This window comes from Oncorhynchus masou, chromosome 9 (assembly GCF_036934945.1).
Source record: "Oncorhynchus masou masou isolate Uvic2021 chromosome 9, UVic_Omas_1.1, whole genome shotgun sequence".
In the NCBI taxonomy this organism is placed as follows: Eukaryota; Metazoa; Chordata; class Actinopteri; order Salmoniformes; family Salmonidae; genus Oncorhynchus; species Oncorhynchus masou.
Window position 1 is genome coordinate 41,128,661 of NC_088220.1, and position 24,334 is coordinate 41,152,994.

The 24,334-nt window shown below is 42.9% G+C and overlaps 1 protein-coding gene across 8 annotated transcripts in view; it reads left to right on the plus strand.

Moving 5' to 3' along the window:
- LOC135545985 (protein diaphanous homolog 2-like) overlaps positions 1-24,334 on the plus strand; it is a 626,286-nt gene that overhangs the window by 498,697 nt on the left and 103,255 nt on the right. For all 8 annotated transcript variants that reach the window (XM_064974017.1, XM_064974023.1, XM_064974020.1 and 5 more), the window contains one exon: positions 14,861-15,026. In XM_064974017.1, the coding sequence (XP_064830089.1) occupies positions 14,861-15,026 (166 nt within the window). The remainder of the gene's footprint in view (positions 1-14,860; positions 15,027-24,334) is intronic.

Consider the following 24,334-nt stretch of genomic DNA (forward strand, 5'->3'; position numbering starts at 1 on the left):
TACTGAGTTTCGGTATTACAAAAGTTACGTTACTGACTACATTTTGGACAGGTAATCAGTAACTATAATGGATTACATTTAGAAAGTAACCTACTCAACCGTAGCCACACCTGTACATTTACCAGAGAACCATACAGCATGCAAATAGTAGTTGCATGGTATGTAAAAATGCAATGCAACTTTTTTTCGAAGGCTACAACTACTGCACTAGTAGTCCTCACTAGTTCGAATCACTGAGCTGAGTAGGTGAAAAATGTGTCGATATGCCCTTAAGCAATGCACTTAATCGTAATTGCTCCTATACATCGCTCTGGATTAGAGTGTCTGCTATATGACTAAAATGGAAATTTACTACTAAATCTACCAGTACTCCTTTTCTACCACTACTACCACCACTAAAACTACTACTACTTTCTTGCCCATAACTTAACCTCCCTCCTTTTGTTGATTGCTTATGCTTTTCTCATCAGACACTTATTTTAGCCTATTACTACTACCACTACTACCACAACAACTACAAATAGTACCACTACTACTACTTCCACTACTTTCTTGCCCATAACTTAACCTGCACTCCCTACTTTTGTCGATTGCTTTTGCTTTCCTCATCGGACACTATCCAGATTCGCCTGACTAGCTGGAATGTCCCGTAAACAAGTTGGCAAGCGGAATGAAATTAGCTCTCTTCATTATTATTATTATAATATTTTTGTGTAATTGATTTGGAGAAATGAATCTGAACATGTGAGTGAGTCCTTATTAGAATAATAGCCACCCACACACCCACTGTAAAAAATACAACTGTTTAGTTTGCTGCAAAAGTGACAGAGATCGATTCAATTTGTACGGAGCTAAGAGCATTTATGTGCTTAGAGCGGCTCGTCGTGTGGAATGTTGATACTGTATTGACATTTAAAACACTCTGCTGTCGTCTGGAGGAGGACATGAAAGCCTATCCCAGCAGGGCATCCCGTTTGAAAAAAGACAGACTCGTCTTGATTACTGGCGTGTGCAGGTTGATGATGCATATATTAACTGGCCTCCTGAGAGCCACCGTTTAGCAGATTTGTGAGTTGTTGTGGTCAGGTAGGAAGAACACAGCATATTGTTACCTTGCAACTTGTGTGTCCATATTAGGACAACCTCTTGTGACTAAGAGGCTGACTTATTAGGAGTAACCTCAAACTGGCTTGTAAGAAGCTGGGAAAATTCAAATTGTGGCTTTGTTAACCTTTGTTCCTTCCCCCTTTGTTTGCTCCAGATCTGGGGGTTATTTGATTAATTTCCCCCACATCTTTCCCACCTTCTCAGAATGTTGGGCTCTATGCTGCAGTAGTTTTCAATTAAAAATGGCAAACCTGCAATTGTTCCCATTTCATCAGCACCCGAGATACAATCAGTGGATCCAATTGTGTAATTCATGTAATCACAGCGCGATAAACTTAATTACCATCAGGTGAAAGCATTCTGAGCAATAAGTGTGTGTGTGTGTGTGTGTGTGTGTGTGAGAGAGAGAGAGAGATAAAGAGATGCAGAAATAGAGAAAGGAGAGATATCCAGCATGAGATTCCTCCATTTGCCCCCCTGCAGAACCCAGCAAGGACCCTCTCTCGGCCAGGCAGAGAGCCCCACAGATCCACATTCCATACAATTACATCTGGTTCTTATCTACTGCGCCCAATTGTTATCTCAACTAGATTATTACTTTAGCATCATTGACAAGATGATACAGGAATGCTCTAAGGAGAAGTTGTGTATAGCCTATACAGTGGGGCAAAAAAGTATTTAGTCAGACCAAATACTTATTTTCCACCATAATTTGCAAATAAATTCATAAAAAATCCTACAATGTGATTTTCTGGATTTCTTTATTCTCATTTTGTCTGTCATAGTTGAAGTGTACCTATGATGAAAATTACAGGCCTCTCTCATCTTTTTAAGTGGGAGAACTTGCACAATTGGTGGCTGACTAAATACTTTTTTGCCCCACTGTATATGATACACTATAGAGCTATTTTGAGTCATAGTTGTAATACGGAGAAGATGATGTTTACAGATACAATCTAGTTGTTATCCTAATTACATTAGCTTAGCATCATTGAGGAGATGATACAGGACCATTAGCGCTCTGAGGAGAAGTCCACCTTTGTGTATATCTGTGATAAACAATTAGCATCGAGGAGACGATACATTAACTCTAGTGCCAGTCTTCATCTTCGTGTCTATCCGTGATACACTTCATGGAGCTATTTTGAGTTACGGTTGCAATGCGGAGAGGTATGAATTGATGTTTACCGATTAGATCAACCGCTTGGGGAAGCGGGATGTTTGACCTTTTACGAGTTGACAAGATGAAGCCAGAGTCTGGTAAACACGGCAGATCTGCATTGTCATGTTTTCACTGACGCTAAATTACACAAAGACCACGCTGTGGGAGGAGCAGGGTGATATTGGGAACCGCACTAGAAATAAACAACAAATTGTAAGTGTGTTCAACTAGAAAAGACGTAGTTAACAAGATGACACGTGCTTTATGATATATATACATGTATATATGTTTTGGTGTCAGCATTTAACACTGGAAATAGGTAGATATGATGACATGTTTTTTGATACATGTGATATACTGTACATATTTGTTTGTATGCTTGTGTGTGTCTTTACACATATATGCATGAGCCAATGTCCCTGTCTGTGTATGCTCTACACACAGCTCGCTCGGATGAATCTTGGATGTCAGTCAATGGCACCATTTTTCCTGCTGACTCTACAAATCAATCATTCAATACTTAACCCACACTGACCTAACATCTTATGTCTGATTGTTCACTATCCAGTTGCAATCCATTTCAGAGGTGGTCATTACACCATCTGCACGTTGTGATCCCTCCACTCATTGAGTTGTTGCAACAGCAGCTGGGTGCAAGCACGGAGCTGTGAATACTCAAGTGAGGCTAACTTGCCCTTCCTCTCGACGCACATTAATATTTCAGCGGCGAGCATAGCAAAATAAATCGACAGTAAAATTGACACTGAATCTTCCTTTTAATTTTTCAAATGCTGAGGAGGGAGGGAGGAGAGGGAAAGTGGTCTCTATGGGGAAGTAGAGATTCATCTAACCACTGACACAACACTTCACAACCCCACCCTTTCATTAGTGTGTGTGTGTGTGTGCGTTGACGTGTCTGCGTGTTCGTGTGTGCATGCATGCGTACGCGTTCTTCGCGGCAGGATGTGCTTGTATGGTCATGAGCAGTACCTAGGGTTACACATTTTGGGGAATATTCAGAGGTGGAAACTTTCTGTGGCAATTAATGGGAATATATGGGAATTAACGGAAATATATACAAATTAATATTAATACCATTTAAATGTAGATGTTTTTTGTTTTGCATTGGATATATTTACCATATCATTTGGAGACAGAAACAGAAACCTTTTACCTTATCATAAGTAGACATAATTGCAAGTGATTAAATCCTTCAAATAGAAAAAAAAACAAACAATTTAGTTACAAAGTAAACTTTATTTAAATGAGTTGACTCTGCACATGGGATGGTTTCACTGAACAATAAAAGAAAGGGAATATTGAATGATCCCCAATGATCCATCGCATCTCCCAAAATTGTTTTCAACAAACATCTGTAAAATGATAGTCTTGAAACTTAAGCTTTGGTTGTCTTCCTCTTAGGCTTCCATGTCTTCTCCTTGGACCTCCTCAATGTCCACCTCTTGAACATCAGACGCTAAGGCCTCATCTTCACTGTCACTTTCCAACCTTGTTGAGGATGGCTCGTTGTCAGGCTCAAAGAGCCTTAAATTTGCCCGGATGGACACAATTCTTTCAACCCTTGTATTGGTCAGCCTGTTGCGTGCTTTTATGTGTGTGTTCCCAAACAATAACCAGTTGCATTCTGAGGCGGCTGATGTTGGTGGGAGTTGGAGGATTATGGAGGCAACAGGGGAAAGAGCCTCAGATCCACAAAGTCCCTTCCACCAGGTGACTGATGAGATATGGTGGCACGTCTGCCATATTGTATCTCCATCCCAAAGCCCCTGCTTGCAAGTGTAGTTCGCCAGACTGCCAATAACCTTGCCCTCATCTAGGCCAAGGTGGTGAGACACGGTAGTAATGACACCATAGGCCTTGTTGATCTCGGCGCCAGACAGGATGCTCTTGCCTGCATACTTGTGGTCCAACATGTACGCTGTGGCGTGTATGGGCTTCAGGCACAAGTCTTCACACTTTTTGATGTATTTCAGAACAGTGAAGTGGACAAGGCAGTACAGAGTTCTTCTCTTACATCTGCAAGCAGAGTCTGAACATCAAACAGGATGTCATTGTCTCCCGCAATCCGTGCAATGGCTACTGCTATAGGTTTCAGGATTTTCAGGCTGGTCACCACTCTCGCCCAAAATATATCATCCAGGAGGATCCTCTTGATGGGGCTGTCCATATCTGCAGACTGTGATATGTCCATTTCTAGGAGAGACTCCTTCACCTCCAAGAGACTGTCAAACATGATGACAACAACACCCCAACGGGTGTTGCTGGGCAGCTTCAAAGTTGTGCTCTTATTCTTCTCACTTTGCTTGGTAGATTTCTGCTGTAACTTGATGACCCTTCACATACCAAACCATTTCCTTGGCTCTCTTGTAGAGTGTATCCATTGTTTGTACTGCCATGATGTCCTTGAGGAGCAGATTCAATGCATGAGCAGCACAGCCAATGGGTGTGATGTGAAGGAAGGACTCCTCCACTTCAGACCAAGCAGCCTTCATGTTCACAGCATTGTCTGTCACCAGTGCAAATACCTTCTGTGTTCCAAGGTCATTAATGACCACCTTCAGCTCATCTGCAATGTAGCGACCAGTGTGACTGTTGTCGCTTGTGTCTGTTCTCTTGTAGAATACTAGTTTAGGGGTGGAGATGATGTAGTTAATTATTCCTTGCCCACAAACATCCGACCACCCATCAGAAGTGATTGCAATACAGTCTGCTTTCTCTATGATTTGCTTGACATTCACTTGAACTCTGTTGAACTCTGCATCCAACAAATTAGTACATAAAGCATGTCTGGTTGGAGGGGTGTATGCTGGGCGAAGAACATTCAGAAATATCTTCCAATACACATTGACTGTGAGCATGAGAGTTGAACCAGTTGCATACACAGCTTGAGCAAGACATTCATCAGCATTCCCCTGACTATGTTCCTTCATTGAGTCAAAAAAATGTCTGATTCCAGGAGGACCATGAGCTGTTGCTATCGATGATTCTGATTCATCATTTTCACCTGGAATATTGAAGTATAGGGACTTTTGCTTGTTGTGAGCGCTGAGGAACTTTATACACTTGGCCAGATGATTCTGCATCTTTGTGGCATTCCTCGCATATGATTTGGCACAGTATTTGCAAATGTACACAGCCTTTCATTCTACACTAGCAGCAGTGAAATGTCTCCACACATGAGATTGTGCCCTTCAAGAGCCTTTTTTATTCTCTATTTGGTTAGGTCAGGGTGTGACTTGAATGGGAAAATCTATGTGTTCTATTTATTTGTTGGCCGGTTATGGTTCCCAATCAGAGGCAGCTGTCTATCGTTGTCTCTGATTGGGGATCATACATAGGCAGGCTGTTTTCCACCTTAGTTTGTGGGATCTTGATTTTGTGTAGGTGCTGTGTAGCCTGCAGAACCTTATGTTCGTTTGGTATTTTGTTGTTTTTCGGTGTTCATTTTAAATAAAGTAAGATGTTCGCCTACCACGCTGTACCTTGGTCCAATCCATCTTTAAACGATCGTAACAGCCCGCGGCCTTTTCCTGTAAAGATTATGAAAAATTTGTAAAAGAACAAATACAATTCCATGTATACATAAATAGTTATGCTGTTAGATTAAACAACCCCTTTGTAAGATATATATTTTTTAAATGAAACGTATGGAAACAGATGAATTAACATTGCTCGGTTAGCAGGCTCAAGCAAGCTAAAACCCACATGGTAGCAAACACTAACTAGAATACATTTTATAAACACACTTTGTTGTAGGCTACTCTTTACTACTACTGTATGTCATATAAAGTATATTCACCCCACCCAGTATTGTAATCAAAACTTACCAGAAAGCATGTAGTCCTTGGATCAGACAGTGTAGTAGTGTGGGCTCAATAGCATCTCATTAGTGTGCAAGATCTTGAGAACAGCTGTACATGTGATGGAATAGTGCACTGCGCATGTGATGGAAGAATGCAGGGGGTTGCAATTCCATTGAATTGGGGATAGTTTAACCAAAATATGCCACAAGACCTAGAATTCCCTTATGTGTATCCCACAACAAAGGTTCACTGTTGTAGGCTAACTTTTTTGATGAATTTAAGCAGAATTCTTCCCATGAAAATTTCCAGATGAATTCTGGAAATTTACCAGAAATGATCCGACGCTTTGCAACCCTAGCAGTACCTCTGAAATCATAAAACGTGGGTGTGTGTGTGTGTGTGTGTGTGTGTGTGTGTGTGTGTGTGTGTGTGTGTGTGTGTGTGTGTGTGTGTGTGTGTGTGTGTGTGTGTGTGTGTGTGTGTGTGTGTGTGCGTTTCTGATCTTAAGTGTAAAAGGCTGTGCATGTGTACTTTTAATGGTATTGTGTTTCTGACTGTGTCTGTATCTTTACGTGTAATTCTGTGTATGCACTTGGGACATTGACAGAGACACTGATCTGCAATCAGATTTGACTCTCAGCTGCCAGCCTTACTCAGAGATAAGGGACATTAAGGAGAGACCCAATGTACGTGGAGAAGTTAAAAGCCTCATTTCCATTAGTTCTATGCTTGCGTATGTGCATGTGTGTACTACTGTTGTAGTTGCCAGATCCAGCTCTGGCGATATTTGTTCTGTACCGTCTTGTTATTTAACATCTCAGCTAATTAATGCTAAGCCTGCATCTCTCTCAGTCAACTTCTAAATGTGCATGATTTCATAAGCAATTCTATCATAGTCTTCATTTATTTAATTCACTGAATGAACATACTGGCATTATGATTGATCCAGGAGCGTTTTTGTCTCTTTTTCTCTGATTTCTAACAACAATCTCCAGGCTTTGTCCCAAATAGCACCCACTTTCCTTCATAGTGCACTACTTTTGACCACAGGCCTATGGGCCCGGTCAAACGTAATGTATTTTAAAGAGAATAGGGTGCCATTTGGGATGCCGACAAAAGGTTTCTCCTCAGCCAAACTATCCTCGTCAATATACATTGGAGTAAACGAGTACCTCTTCAGTCATCTGACCACTCCCTCGGTTGTGCTCCATTTCCATCCTTTTTCACCGGGGGGTCACCGCCAAATGAGGATGTGCTCTGATTGCTCGTGCAGCCGTACAATGAAACGTAATTACACATGGAGGAGTGGCAGGAGTGACACTATCAGACAATTCTCACCTTGTTGGAAGTGAAGGACAGAGGGGGAGAGAGAGAGCTAGAGAGGGAGGGAGAGAAAGAGAGAGGGGGCAGAAAGGGAGAGAGAGAAGAAAGAAAAGGCGAGAATGAAAGAGATAGGAAGACTGGACAGCAATATGAATGAGAATGGGGGGGGAATGTTGTCTATGGCATGTCCAAGGTGTTTTGTTAATTACTTTGGATAACGTCCAGCAGTTTTCAATGAGTTTTACAGTGCTGTGGATTTCAATTTGGTACAATTTTAATTATTTTCACTGTGTGAAATGAACCCTACTTTTGTGTTCTTTTCATGGGCACAACAAACCTTTTTCCTACATTCAAATGGAGTTTTAGGGAGTTAGAGAAGTATTCTGGTTGTTATTGACTAGAATTCTGAGTTCAGACAGTTGTAGGCACACCTGAGTCTGGTTGTGCTCTAGGTTTCTTAATTAGCTTTTCCTGGGGTTTTTTTGCCACTGTGCTGCTGCTTCCTCTTTGGAGGTGTAGGTAGGGGTAATGTAAAGCAGTTTGTGAGAAATGTTTTTAGGGACAAAAGCCAGCCTATAGAGTATATTTTAAAACTGACTACACATATTCTTCTCACCTACCACATTCTTGATACAGTTCTGCAGTGCTAGTCAGTCAGACATATCTGTCAGAACATTGGCTCCACAAAGTTTTCAAAATGAGGAAACAATTCTGGGAGTCAATCTATATATGACCTAACTCTTCTTTCCCACTTTTAATCTACTGGTATGTTGTCACTCTGAGCTTAGGAAACAAAGTTGTTCTCATTACTGTGTGTATTGTTTCGTCAGTCACTCTTTATCAGTGTATTTACCATTGGCAAAGGGTATTTTCACCATCACTAAGCCACAATTAAGGCCTTTTTTTTAGCACACGGCAACGTGATACCAAGTCAGACTTACTGTAGCCTGAAAGCCAAGTGTTTTTTTGGGGATTCGAACTTGTTCAACTTCTCGGTTTTGTCGTAAACCATTCCAAAATAAAAACACACACACACTTCCCCTGGAAAAAGAGCTGAAACATTTATTTTCAAAATGGCCACATAAATTGACTTGTTTGTTTACCTGTGTGCATGTAAGAGTTATTCAAATGGTGCACGTCACTCTCGTCAGCGAGGGGGGCAAAAAGCTCTCTTAATAAATCCCCTCTAACCCAGTTCCATTAATGTTTATTTAATGCTTTTTCCTATGTGTCTGTTGGACCCTGGTACTCTGGAGGCCCGACGCTAAACCTGAGCTTTTCCTACCCATGCTCTCAGGCTTCTTTATCCCCTGTGTCCCTTTGAGCCAAATTACACTGTGGCTGCCCAGTAGACTGGACACAGTCTATCCAACCAGGAAGCAGAGTGATAGAGGGGGAGGGAGAGAGAGAGTGATGGGAGAGAGGGAGGAGACCATGTGGGCAGCACCATAAGCCATGCCCAACACCATTGACATGGCCCCACATTTCAGGACATGTCCCTTGGACAGCAACATTGGGGTGAGCCAGGTATGGCCATGATGGCGCCGGTGCCAACCAGTACCAGCCTGTTGTATTGTGTTGTGTACAGGACAGAATTGGAGGCTACACGTCAGCTGGTGCAGATTGACAACCCCCTGTGACGGGCCGTGGCAGAGACCGCGGAGGCTGTCACAGGGCGTTAGAGCCCGGGCCAACTCATGGGATTGGATGTGACCTGGTGGTGCTGAGGTGGAGTGAGGAGGAGGGAGAGAGAGGCATTAGACAGGGACAGACGTAGAGGCGTTAGCCGGCTGAGAGTGGAAGAATGGTGGGCTCAGAGTGACTATGACAGAACACAGTTCTCTACTGGGCTAAATGTCCTTAAGAATCCAATAATGATTCAATTTTTATTTTTAAATAGCTGACTAGCCTCTTGAATTTTGATAGCTCAGTTAAGATCATCTAGGATTGTCCAGATGATATGCAAAAGGAAAAGTAAGGGACAACATAGCAACATAGCAAATTGCAGGCAGAGCTGATAAAGAACTAGTATATTGTTCTAGGAATCTAGAAAGTGATGTAATATTCTGAGTATTGGACAGTCTAGTAGCCAGTCCATTAATCCATATATATATATCCAGTACATCCCTTTATCAGCCCACTACAACTCCCTAACAATGAATCTTGCTCTGCGTCAGTGATGTAAGGCGCAGTGCAGAGGTAATGCAGCCTTTCCTTTCCTCCTTTGAGGACAGCTGGTGGAGAGAGAGACGGGGAGATGAGAGGAGACTGACAAACAGGCAGAGCCTGGCTGCCAGAGGAGGCTGCGTTATGCGTTACCTTGAGACCCCTCTCCGCTCAGAGCTTTTTGAAGCCCAGGTGACACAGGAAACAGGCACAGTGAGTGCTGAGAGCACTTCTGAAAGTTTCCTCTCTCTCTGAATATGGGAGGACAGGGAGGAATGAGGAGGGAGAGAGGGAAGAAATACTGAGAAAAAAACGATGTGTCTGTATGTGATTGTGTGTGATTTTGAGATGGAGAGAATGGGGAAATAGCAAGGAAGCAAGAAAATAAGAAAGAGAAAAAAGATAGCAAGACAATGGAAGAGAGAGAGAGAGAGAGAGAGAGAGAGAGAAAGACCAGCAGAGAGAAAGCACGAGAATAGCAGAGTAACAGAGAGAGACTGTATGAGAAATTGAGAGATTTTGTTTGAGAAGGCTGCATGCTGGCACTGCTGTAGGACAGTCAGGTGTCAGATACTGTCAGTATGACATGTCTTTGATGTGGAAAGAACAGTCGCTGAATCCCATTGAGCCTAACACCAGTCCCCAGCGACAGACAGAGGGACAGACAGAGGGACAGACAGAGGGACAAGCAGCCAGGTAGATGGACAGGCATCCAGATAGACGGACAGCAACCCTTCACTGCTCTGGTGTAGATACCTCACTCATGCTGAACAACAAGTGGCCCAGCAATCAATGCATGCCACACCACAGCACAGCCTCGTGAACAGCTCAAGCACAGTTACCTGAACTTTCTCACCTGCTTGATTCATCCATTCACCTGTTATGAACACTTCTCATCCTCACGGTTTACCTACTTCATTCAGCCTGCCTCTCCCTAGCGAGCATAGGCAATCGACGACTCCTCACCATCACACTCTGTTCTCTATTCTCACCGTTTGCTTGAAATATATCATAATGTTGTAATAATAGTAATATCCCTTAGTTATATTTGGAACCAAACTTGCATAACCTGAATTCTATATACGCACTTAGGTTGAACATGAACACTTGAATCGGTGGACCTCAAAGGGACCACCTTCAAGCTAATGAGCAGTCATTCTGACTGCAACATTCTAACAGTGTAATTAATACATTTCATATATGCTAGCGTAAAAATAATAATTGTGTTGTGTTTATGAAGGCTTGGGTAACATTAGAATACTTTTTAAAATAATATTTAAAATAACACTAAAGCATTTTCATTAGTTTACGTTACTGTAGGCTGGCTACAAAAACATCAATTCAAGTGTTCGATGCATTTTATTTTTGAAGTGCCTTTGTTACAACTATGAAACGGAAGGCATATGTGTTGGAACACTGTAACAGCTTATTCTTCTAATGACAAAATAAACGAAATACTCCAACCACCAAGATTGATTGTCAGCCATACACTGATGAAAACATCAGTAGCCTAAACATCATTTTAAGCACCAAGTGGCCTTGATAAATAGTCAAAATCGGCACAAAAGCAATAATGGCATTATAATTAATATAAGCGTTGATATAGCAGCAATCAAAAATAGTCAATTACTGTCAGCTCATGTTTACATTTTGTGCGTCTTCACGCAATGGCATTGGTTGAATTTAATTGAGCTGTTATTCGTTGTCCTAACAGTTGACAGAAATCTTCGTAACTTTCACTTGCTTGACACACTTTGACATACCTTTGTTTGCTTGTAGTGTGTAATAGTCTCCAGTTCTCTCTTTATTGTGTCCCCATTATCTTGTCATTCTTCAGCACCATTGTGGAGTACTGGGCAATGGCTGTGCAGGTGCCTTATTTTGCCGTGCCGGCCAATGACAGTGAAGTGAAGAAATTGTCCAAGGTTACATTTTTCCGCTTGCCAACGTAAGGTTCCACAAGCCTCATCACCACATTCGCCGACACTCTCCCCTGCTGCCCGATGTGGATTTTTTTCCCAGATATTGGAAGCCGTTCAGCATGTACAATTACGCACACTCAGTGCTTGAGGCGTTACCACAGATCCGGGTTCGATCCCGGGCTGTGTAGCAGCCAGCCATGACCGGGAGACCCATGAGGCAATGCACAATTGGCCCAGCATCATCCAGGTTAGGGGAGGGTTTGGCCTCCAACTTCTGTGGTGGTCTGGGCGCATGCATGGTGACACGGTCGCCAGTTGTATGGTGTTTCCTCCGATACATTGGTGTGGCTGACTTCCGGGTTAAACGAGCAGTGTGTCAAGAAGCAGTGTGGCATGGTAGGGTCGAGTTTCGGAGGACGCATGGCTCTCGACTCCGTATGTGAGTTGCAGCGATGGGACAAGACTGTATCTACCAATTGGAAAACACGTAATTGTGGAGAAAAGGGGTAAAAAGCACCAAAAAATAAAATGTACACACACTATCACTGTGTAGCATACTCTCTAGTAGGCTAGAGTAGACTGATCAGACTGCTTGGATTCATTGGACTGATATAGGGTACATACCATTTTGAGATTATAATTAGAATGGATCAATACAATACAATGAACCTGCCCTGTTCTTCATTCACTATTGGTAATTACAGAATTATGCCTCTACTGAATTATGCACTTCCCCTCGCTCATAGATTATATATTTTTTTACCCTTATTAACTTGGCAAGTCAGTTAAGAACAAATTCTTATTTACAATGATGGCCTACACCGGCCAAACCTAGAGGACACTGGGCCAATTGTCCCTATGGGACTCCCAATCACCTTCGGTTGTGATACAGCCTGGATTCGAAACCAGGGTGTCTGCTGTGACGCCTCATGCACTGAGATACAGTACATAAGCTGCGCCACTCGGGAGCTCATCAACTCACCCATTCACCCCCTTTCTCATCATCATACTTTACTTAATTTATGGAATCTGTTGTTATTTTTGTGAAATTAGTTTTGGTGTATTTTAGGTTTAGTATCGAAGCAATTATCAGGGCAATTATCAGCTAGGTATTTACAACTGTTGGGAGAAGGAGTAATGGGGGAAAACCCATAAAAAATGACATGCCCTCTTATAACTGGTTATAACTCCAGTTCTATTTGTGATATTAACATTCAACCACCGACAGTTTGTTGTATAGACTTACTTAGGAAAAGTCAAGAATGGAGGGAGCATGACTTTGTGAGCAGTCAAATTGACTTCTTTATTGGTTCTAGTGTTTAAGCTAGAATCATATGACAAAGTGAGTGGGAGCACTTGTGTGAAACACTCAAACCTTGCACCATTAGGGGATTTGATGACATTTTTGGGCTCATTATCACGTGACACGAAAAGTGCTGCTTACAGCTGGTGAAGGGGAGAGAAATATAGTCAGGAACATTGGTTAAGCAGGACCATATTGTGGTTTAGCCAGACCTTAATGGCCTAGAACTAGTGTACAACTTTGTTGAAAGTTGGCATCTTTGAGAGATTGGATGTGTGGAAACAAGGTTTGATGTAAACACCCTTCCATCCAGCTCTTTTGATCTTTAAAGGGAGCTGATGAGAGAGGGAGAAAGAGAGAGAAACAATATATATATAAAAAGAAAGACAGAGGAACACAGAGAGAAATGGAGAAAGTGACAGAGAGCGAGAGCGAGAGAAAGGGAGCGTAAGCGAGATAGACAGTGTGACAGAAAAAGTGAAAGGGAGATGAAGAGAGATAGACACATCTATCAGCCAGATAAATCTATCATCGCCAGGCTGTGTGGGCTGTAGCGTTGGTCATTGCCAGTGCTGCTGTTGAGGTCCAGTAAACACTGACCCGCTGAGAGCTAATCCAGCTTGTCTCGCCTCCTGCCGGCCCTGCTTTCATCCCTGCTCAGCTTGATTCAACGTCGGCGAGGACACGGCTGCAGCAAGGCCCCCGATCAGCCATCACACCCCCATAGGATCCCCCATAGAACCCCTGATAGATCCCATACACACCATCCCCCATCCATAGATCCACAGCCCAGCCAATAGGCCTGTAGATCAGCTTTAGACAGCCTGGGACAGATGCACAAATGCATAGATCAGGAGATACAGGTAGATAGATGAAGGATTATGTAAGTGATTGATAGAACAGTGGCGGTGTTGGATGCCATGTTGTATCTAACAATCCTCAGTGTTGTTGTGTGTTGCTGACAGTGAGAGCTCCGTAGTGGTTGTGTGTGTGTGTGTGTCCAGTCACACTGCTGTGTGTGTATCCATGCCTGCTACCATGCCTTCTGAAAGTTGTTTTGCAAAATGCGTGCAATAGAGGTGTGCTTTTCACCTCATCTCACACACTGTCACACTGTGTGTTTTTCCATCTGCGTTTGTGGCAAAGAACAACCAGAGTCTGGTCTCCATGCGTTCAGAGGCCGCTGGGATAATGCCGCACTGACAGGAGCAGCTGTTAATAGCCATTCACCCGGTAGAAAGTGCTTCATCTGCCCTGTAAATTACACAGTGCGGCATGGGCCGCGGTTCAAGACGACCCAACCCCTCTCTTGTAGGGAGAAACAATGGAACAATGACTGAAATCAGCTATTCCAACAGCCATTTGTGTTGCGGCCTACCTCAAAATACATTCCTATTACTCCTGGCCCGCATGCTATTAGCCCATGGTGCCAAAGACTCCAAAGTGAGATGGAGAGGTTATTGAAACACACACAATAGTTTCTCTGACCTCTCCCTGTGTGAAATGCAATGTTTTCTTTTAGCATTTTTTGTGTGGGTGGGTTTACAAACGAGTGAATGGTGGTGGTTTGATAACTAGCTCAGGGATGGTTTTCTATTGTTGGTATGACAACACACGTTCTCTGACCTCTCCTGTCTGGAAAGCACTGGCTTTCGCGCCGCTATTCTTTCCCCTGCAAGCGAGTGAATGATGCGAAGTTATAGTTTTCTCCATTTGCTTAATGATGACTGTTTATTGTTGTGTGACATCACACATCATGGTGACAAAGTGTTATGAAGTACAATTGTTGTGTTGTTGTACCCAGTACTTGACCTGGGTTCACATACTTTGAGCGTTTCCATGAGTCTGTCTGGAGTGCCAGTCACCTGGAGTGCCAGTCACCTGGAGTGCCAGATGTGTGGGGTTTAACGTTTGGGGACCTTTCTATTGGTTTATTGAGCAAGGCAAGATCAATCAGGCACAATTAAAGTATTCGAATCGATTTTTCAAATTGTTTGACAAGTACTATTGACAAAAAAAAACATGTTACTTTCCTTGACTTTACCTCCCTTCACGGCTTCTCCAAGCATTCGCGGGAGCAATACGAGAAGCTTTCCACCATGCACAAGAACATGCAGAAGCTATACGAGAGCCTGGGCAGCTACTACGCCTTCGACCCCCACGTCCTCAGCGTCGAAGACTTCTTCGGTGACCTGGCCTCCTTCCGCACCCTCTTTGTGGTGAGTACAGCACATATACAAGTTGTTCTCTTTGGAAAAGATGGAAAATATATCTTACCTGTACGGTCATGACACACACACACACACACACACACACACACACACACATACAAACACACGGAAGTGTTGTTTTTTTCTCAATTTGTCATCAGTAAAGGAGGGGGGTCGTTCCACGAAAATGGGTGGAGTTTGCGTCCCTTTGAAGTTTGAAGTGGAAATGATCCACCAATATTGAATGTTATTAGCTTGTTATATTAAATGGAGTGCACTTTAATATAGACCACATGGAGAATTCAATACATCATATGAATAAAGGTTTGCTAAAGTGCCAAAATGCATCATTTTGACATGTCCCTACACCAACCCTGTGTCACTTCTAGGAAGATTTCAACACACTTAATCCTGAAATGTATCCCAAGTTTCACCAGCATTGTAAAGGCCTAGTCATTTTGCTGTTTTGACAAAGTCATGGCTGAAGATGATTATTTATATTTGATTCGGGATGCATTCACGTATGTCCCTCATTTTAAAACAATTTAAAATAATCAACCATTCCACCAAGTTAAATTATTCACAGCAGGTGACATCGTTTGGGTCTTCTGAACAGCATGGAGAGAGAAAAAAAGTACACTTTTTTGTCTATTTATAATTGCTTTATCATCTTTGACTGAGGTGGTTGAACTCAACACATCAACCTTGCCATGTCGTCCCATGCTCTTCACCACATGAGGAGTAATGGCCGATCTTCACCAAAAACCTCAACCCTTTTATTGTCAACCCTGTTAAAGACCCAATGGTAACTTTATCAGTTTGATAGGTGACTTTGTTTATACTTGATCAATGAGAAAATGTGGGATTTATCTCAAACATGCTTTTAAATAATAGTTAGGCAGTTACAGATGGTGTGCTAAAAATGCAGATAAAATGCTCTTAGTTCATAGGATTTTAATGCTTGAGATGGGAGGGGAAAAAATGTTTCTTCTGTAGGCTAAATATATAATTTGTGAAATTGAATGTTGAAAGAAGAGATATTTTAAAGATAATTTCCTAGAAGTTCGCACATTCAAAAGGCATCCATTTCGTGGAACGACCCAAAAGTAATTTCTGCCTGTTGTATTATTGCTATGTTGAAGTAATCATGGATGAGAAATACTGAGGTACGTTAGTGTCCATTGACTTTAGTAAAGTGTAGTTCTACTGTACACTTAGAAAATATAGTTCCAAATGGGTTCGTCGGCTGTCCCCATAGGATAACAATTTTTGGCTCCAGGTAGAACCCTTTTGGGTTCCATATAGAATCCCCTGTGGAAAGGGTTATACATGGCACCCAAAAGGGTTCTACCTGGAACCAAAGGGTTATACTTGGAATTCTACGGGGACAGCCGAAGAACCCTTTTAGGTTCTCGATAGCACTTTTTTTTCTTAGAGTGTACTTCAAAACTCATGAGGTAACAAAAACACATGTTTCTCCATTCCTCGTGAGAGAACACAAATGTGAACCATTCCAACAGCAGTGGGGACACGATAACTGAAAACATTTTTTTAGAAAGGAAAGCTACTTTCAATTCACGAACACATCTATCTCAAACCATTAGTGAAATCCATGGCTGATGCCATTTTACTTTCGGTGTGTTAAACCAAGAGCAAGAGCAGCTGTCTCAGATTTAAAAGTTGGCACCGTCTTAAGAGCAGATAAAGAAATGTACCTTTACAGACCTGGGAGCCTGGCGACGGAGGGGCGGGTTTATAGGACAGATTAAGCCGTACATAAACTGTAGGCACTTCCCAAATAGCACCCTAGTTCCTACATAGTGCACTACTTTTGACCAAGACCATGGTCAAAATGTGAGAACTTTGTAGGGAATAGGGTGCCATTTGGGACACAGCCTAAGCCTGAGAACGGAATGTATAATGTATCACGGAAGAGTGTAAATTCCACACTGAGTAAAGAGACTTTGGAAGCTTCTTATCCCCTTTAAAATGTACTTTCATTAGCGTGCCAGTGTACTTGTCAGAAAGAAAATGAAAGTGCCTCCGCCTTCAGTGCGTCAAACAGTCAAGCAAGTCTTACACAGGTAGAGGGGTGTGGTAAGTCTGTTGAGGCCTGTGCTTATTAAAACTCTGAAGAGCTTGGAACCGTGGAGGGTGACTCTTTCTATTCTAGTATATTGTATTCCATTGTAAAAAAATATATATAAGTATTAGACTTATTAGCTTACCTCCCACCATTTCAAGGAATACAATGACTAAGAATGATATCGTAGCATATGATGTGTTGTATTACTCTGCAATATTATATGTTATTGTAAACATTATTTCGACATAAGTCCGCTGTATTTAAGCTATTACCTCCCACCATTTTCAAATAGCTAGTTAGTAGTGTTTGGATTGAACTGAATACAATGACTAAGGATCATTTCATAGCAATTTGCTTTTAACAGTGTATATACCCCCTCAAGCAGACACCATGATGGCCCTCAAGGTACTTCACTGGACTATATGTAAACTGGAAACCATATATATACTGCTCAAAAAAATAAAGGGAGCTCTTAAACAACACAATGTAACTCCAAGTCAATCACACTTCTGTGAAATCAAACTGTCCACTTAGGAAGCAACACTGATTGACAATAAATTGCACATGCTGTTGTGCAAATGGAATAGACAACAGGTGGAAATTATAGACAATTAGCAAGACACCCCCAATAAATGAGTGGTTCTGCAGGTGGTGACCACAGACAACTTCTCAGTTCCTATGCTTCCTGCCCGATGTTTTGGTCACTTTTGAATGCTGGCGGTGCTTTCCCTCTAGTGGTAGCATGAGACGGAGTCTACAACCCACACAAGTGGCTCAGGAAGTGCAGCTCATCCAGGATGGCACATCAATGCGAGCTGTGGCAAGAAGGTTTGCTGTGTCTGTCAGCGTAGTGTCCAGAGCATGGAGGAGCTACCAGGAGACAGGCCAGTACATCAGGAGATGTGGAAGAGGCCGTAGGAGGGCAACAACCCAGCAGCAGGACCGCTACGTTCGCCTTTGTGCAAGGAAGAGCAGGAGGAGCACTGCCAGAGCCCTGCAAAATTACCTCCAGCAGGCCACAAATGTGCATGTGTCTGCTCAAACGGTCAGAAACAGACTCCATGAGGTTGGTATGAGGGCCCAACGTCCACAGGTGGGGGTTGTGCTTACAGCCCAACACCGTGCAGGACGTTTGGCATTTGCCAGAGAACACCAAGATTGGCAAATTCGCCTCTGGCACCCTGTGCTCTTCACAGATGAATGCAGGTTCACACTGAGCACGTGACAGACGTGACAGAGTCTGGAGACGCCTTGGAGAACGTTCTGCTGCCTGCAACATCCTCCAGCATGACCGGTTTGGCGGTGGGTCAGTCATGGTGTGGGGTGGCATTTCTTTGGGGGGCCGCACAGCCCTCCATGTGCTCGCCAGAGGTAGCCTGACTGCCATTAGGTACCGAGATGAGATCCTCAGACCCCTTGTGAGACCATATGCTAGTGCGGTTGGCCCTGTGTACATCCTAACGCAAGACAATGCTAGACCTCATGTGGCTGGAGTGTCAGCAGTTCCTGCAAGAGGAAGGCATTGATGCTATGGACTGGCCCGCCCATTCCCCAGACCTGAATCCAATTGAGCACATCTGGGACATCATGTCTCGCTCCATCCACCAATGCCACGTTGCACCACAGACTGTCCAGGAGTTGGCAGATGCTTTTGTCCAGGTCTGGGAGGAGATCCCTCAGGAGTCCATCCGCCACCTCATCGGGAGCATGCCCAGGCGTTGTAGGGAGGTCATACAGGCACGTGGAGGCCACACACACTACTGAGCCTCATTTTCACTTGTTTTAAGGATATTACATCACAGTTGGATCAGCATGTAGTGTGGTTTTCCACTTTAATTGAGTGAGTACACTTCAACTGTGAGAGACGGAATCTAAAACAAATTCCAAAAAATCACATTGTATGATTTGTAAGTAATCATTTGCATTTTATTGCATGACATAAGTATTTGATCACCTACCAACCAGTAAGAATTCCAGCTCTCATAGCCCTGTTTTTCTTTAAGATGTCCACCCGTTCTCCACTCATTACCTGTATTTACTGCACCTGTTTGAACTTGTTACCTGTATAAAAGACACCTGTCCACACACTCAATCAAACAGACTCCAACCTCTCCACAATGGGCAAGACCAGATAGCTGTGTAAGGACATCAGGGATAAAATTAAAGACCTGCACAAGGCTGGGATGGGCTACAGGACAATAGGCAAGCAGCTTGGTGAGAAGCCAACAACTGTTGGCGCAATTATTGGAAAATGGAAGAAGTTCAAGATGATGGTCAATCACCCTTGGTCTGGGGCTCCATGCAAGATCTCACCTCGTGGGGCATCAATGATCATGAGGAAGGTGAAGGATCAGTCCAAAACTACACGACGGGACCTAGTCAATGACCTGAAGAGAGCAGGGACCACAGTCTCAAAGAAAACCATTAGTAACACACTACGCCGTCATGGATTAAAATCCTGCAGCGCACGCAAGGTCCCCCTGCTCAAGCCAGCGCATGTCCAGGCCCGTCTGATGTTTGCCAATGACCACCTGGATGATCCAGAGGAGTAATGGGAGAAGGTCATGTGGTATGATGAGACAAAAATAGAGCTTGTTGGTCTAAACTCCACTCGCCGTGTTTGGAGGAAGAAGAAGGATGAGTACAACCCCAAGAACACCATCCCAACCGTGAAGCACGGAGGTGGAAACAACAGGACGACTGCACCGTATTGAGGGGATGATGGATGGGGCCGTGTATCGCAAGATCTTGGCCAACACCCTCCTTCCCTCAGAGCATTGAAGATGGGTCATGGCTGTGTCTTCCAGCATGACAACGACCCGAAAAACACAGCCAGGGCAACTAAGGAGTGGCTCCGTAAGAAGCATCTCAAGGTCCTGGAGTGGCCTAGCCAGTCTCCAGACCTGAACCCAATAGAAAATATTTAGTGGCTCCTGTGGCGGGCTGGGTGCAGTGCACGCTGACCAGGTCGCTAGGTGTACGGTGTTTCCTCCAACACATTGGTGCGGCTGGCTTCCGGGTTGAATGCCCGCTTAAGAATCAGTGCGGCTTGGTTGGGTTGTGTTTCGGAGGACACATGGCTCTCGACCTTTGTCTCTTCCGAGTCCGTACGGGAGTTGTAGCGATGAGACAAGACAGTAACTACTAACAATTGGATACCACGATATTGGGGAGTACTCTGAACCATTGAATACATTGCAGGTAAGGGGATGTTCACACCTACAGTAGCTGGGCTGTAAAGAGTGTATTGTCCTGATAATCAGGCTACAAGTGTTTGAAAACCTGTTTGAAAACCTGTTTTCCATCACTACTGTAAATAAAGCATCTTGTTTACATTAATTCATGTCACAAATAATTTGTATCTACCTTTCCAATTACTTTTAGAGTTTGGTTAATTTGATTAATATTTTATTAATATTATTGTGTTTATATTCCAAGAAAAACAGAAAAACCTTTGGGTTTCCGTTTGGATGGAATTGCGCTGTACATCGTGACGGTCGGGAGTAGGTTACGCAGTACTGGGCTATTTAGCTAAAGAATCCCTGTGTCATGTGCTGGCACGTGGGAGACCAGGGTTCAATTCCTTGACGGGGAGGAAGGAGTAGGCTGTCCTTGTAAATAATAATTAACTGACTTGCCTAGTGAAATAAAGGTTACACTAAGAGCAAACCATTTCTATATCATATTTTTAGTCTAACCAATACCCAAGCGGAGATTCAGTCAAAATCTAATTTATTTAACAAGACCAGTCCCCATGCTTGTCTCAGAGCAGCGCGAAACGGTGCTACAATAGTTGTAGGCTAATGCTTCAAATCCTATTGCTTCTAACTTCAATATGCTCTTTAAATAAATAAGACATACACCACTTTTAACAGCACATTACTCAACAATAGTGAGACTCATGTCACTTATGATAGTCCTACAGTATATATCGAAAAATATGACGTGACTCTCCACCAATAATTACATATAGAGGATTGGAGGTTTCTAAATTAAAACCAAAAGCCGCCTCATGGGTCTCCCAACACGGGTATCTGTAGCAACACAGTTTGCATTGCGATACGGTGACTTAGACAGCTGCGTCACAGGGGAGGCCCCATCCACAAAGTATCAAAATACTGAGATGTGTCCTGCTCATAGCCCATATTATAAAACTGTACATGGTGTTCAGGTCAGGTTGACCAAAACATTTATTTATTAAAGACTACCAGAAAGAATGTTGGTGCTTATTTATTTTGATCCAAAGCCGTGAATGAGTGAGTCACTCAGCTTTATGTAGGTGCCGGCTATTTGACTGTGCCATCAACTTGATACTGTATAACGATATTTGAAGTTATTTTGGAGGTTTTTAAAAAGAATTAGGTGAGCGATTGTAATCTGAATAAAGGCCAAACTAATATTTGTAAAGGCAAAAACATTTATGTTTTTAGAGGGAGAGAAACACTTGGCCAATTGTGTGCCTGCATATAGGACTCCCAATCACGGTTGGATGTGATACATAATAATAATAATAATAATAATAATAATAACAATACTTAACTTAGAGCCTAACTTAGAAATACATTTGATGATAGAATTTTCCCCCTGACCTCCATCTAGGCAAGTATTTTGTCCAGATAGCAGCTAGAACAGCGGGAATGTTTCCCAAGTCAACGCCATTATTAGTGCAATGCCCCTAAAAGTGTTGCAGTGGATACAGCTGGAGAACTGCAAGGCAATCCCATTGTGCGCCACTCGAGAGCCATGACCAATGTATATTGTCCTCCAGATATAATATATCTGTGAGAATATCCAAGGGGCTTTTGTATAATTCTAACTTAATAATAATGATAATCGCTTTATTTAAAAAATAACAATATTTTGGAGATGATGGGGTGAGACATTGTTACTAATTTGTAAATAAAGCCAGTTTGTTAATGAGAATGATTTATTTCTGTTTTTAGAAGGAGAGAAACCAAAAACCTACAGTCATCTCATGGGTCTCCCTTTCAAGGATGGCATGAGTATTGAACCAGCATTTGTAGCATCACAGCTTTGCACTGCTATGCAGTGTCTTAGACTTTGCACCACTCAGGCGCTGTATGACATGACAACATCAACAATATACCTAGTCTAGGACATTAGCAATTTTAAAACACCAAAAACAAGTCAGTCCAATCAATCAGTGTGTGTGTGTGTGCGTGTGCACGCAAGAGAAAAGAGAAAACAAACATGTTGATTTACCCTACTTGCAGAAGAATTACCATCCTCCTCTCGTTCATGCTGAAAAGGGGTCAATGACTCTGTAATACAGTAGCCTCCTCCGCTGGACTTAAGTTCATACAGTACACCCTCTTCCATTTAAATGTTTTTGTCTCTCTTGTCCACAACGATTGTGTATGTAGGTTTTAATCATTTTTTAAATCATTTTCAGATAGGAAAATTACCTTTCAGCTGATGTACTTGTAACATGAACTCCTTCAGTTTCTGTTTCAGAGCACTGCTCTGGAAGATTTAATATTTATCCCAGTCTGGCTCAATATTGATCTGATCAAAAACCATGTCCAATGATCTCTGGCCTTCGTGCACAGCATGCACTGCTCTACTTTTGAAGTTCCAAGGAGTGGCACAACCTCCCTGTACCTGAATGTTATCGTCAACCTCAGTAAGCATGCTTTTCTTTTTGCATGACCGGGTAAAAAAGTTATGAAAACTGTCCATGGATGCAAAAAAACAACAACTATTGCTTGTCCCCTGTCATAAAACTAAATGTACTTTGTGGGCATAACAGGGCGGCAGCGTAGCCTAGTGGTTAGAGCATTGGACTAGCAACCGAAAGGTTGTAAGTTCAAATCCCTGAGCTGACAAGGTACAAAATCTGTCGTCCTGCCCCTGAACAGGCAGTTCCTAGGCATTGAAAATAAGAATTTGTTCTTAACTGACTTGCCTAGTTAAATAAAGGTAAATAAAATATTGACAGCGGCTTTTCAAGAGCTCCTGAACCCCACCTCGCTGCCCTCTCTTGCAGCTTGCCCCGTTGTAATTCTGGCAAATGAGTTTGGCTGCTTGGTTGTGTTTGCCAATAGTTTACATTACAACAGCAGTGATGGCCTCTGCATTTCTCTCTGCACTCACAACTGAAAACCCCAGGAATGTCTAGCATATAACACCCTTATTTGTCATTTAAATAGCGTGCTAGGATTGTCAAGTGACATTTGCAGGACATGTCTGTGGTGTCATCCTCCTGGCTGCTATGAGGATGACACCATGGCAGTGTCGAACACTGCAAATGCATTGACGCGAATACCGCAAAATTGTTGCTGACTCGTCATGCTCCCTGAAGGCTTTGCCCCTGCCGTCCCAAGTACATTACTGCGATGACCAGCTTCTTCAGACTGTCTCTGTTTTTCTTCACCTGTTTGTTGTGCCTCCGGACACTGATCACTGCAGCCTGGTTCGAGAGCCTCATTGTTTCCGGACTCGACCCAAGAGCTTTAGTTTCAGGCTTGCTGTAATGTGTTGTTTTTTTTTTGTCGGTTAAGGGAACTGCCCAGGTTTGCAAGATCAGAAAAACTGTGATGGCTTGAGGGTTGTTGAGTGAACATGCGCTCTTGTCAAATAGAATATGCTTTGTCCATGAATACACGCCACTGACAGAAACAAATTGCTTTGGATATATTTAGATTATCAAGGTGGTGAAACTACACCATGATCAGTTGACGTCAGTATTTCAACACAAACCTCTGAATATCCAGGAAAATAGTACAGAGACAATTATACAAACAGCAACACATTTCCAGTTTATTAAAAAACACAAATATAACATTAATTGGACTGAACGTGAGGTGAGTCTGAAAATAAAATGTCGGAAAAACACGCTCATGAAAATATACAGAATGCTCAAGAGGGGGTTGTTAGTTGCAGGGACATTTTGGTCTTAAACTAGGGACATTTGTCCCAACTCAAACGGTGGAGAACAAAGCAGAGACCCTACATCCCGGGTAGAAGTCTTTGAAACATTTATTTAACTCCCTCCTCCTTCCTCCACCTCTCCCTCTCCTTCCTCCATCTCTCCCTCTCCTTCCTCCATCTCTCCTCCTCCTTCCTCCATCTCTCCCTCCTTCCTCCATCTCTCCCTCCTCCTTCCTCCATCTCTCCCTCTCCTTCCTCCATCTCTCCCTCCTCCTTCCTCCATCTCTCCCTCTCCTTCCTCCATCTCTCCCTCTCCTTCCTCCATCTCTCCCTCCTCCTT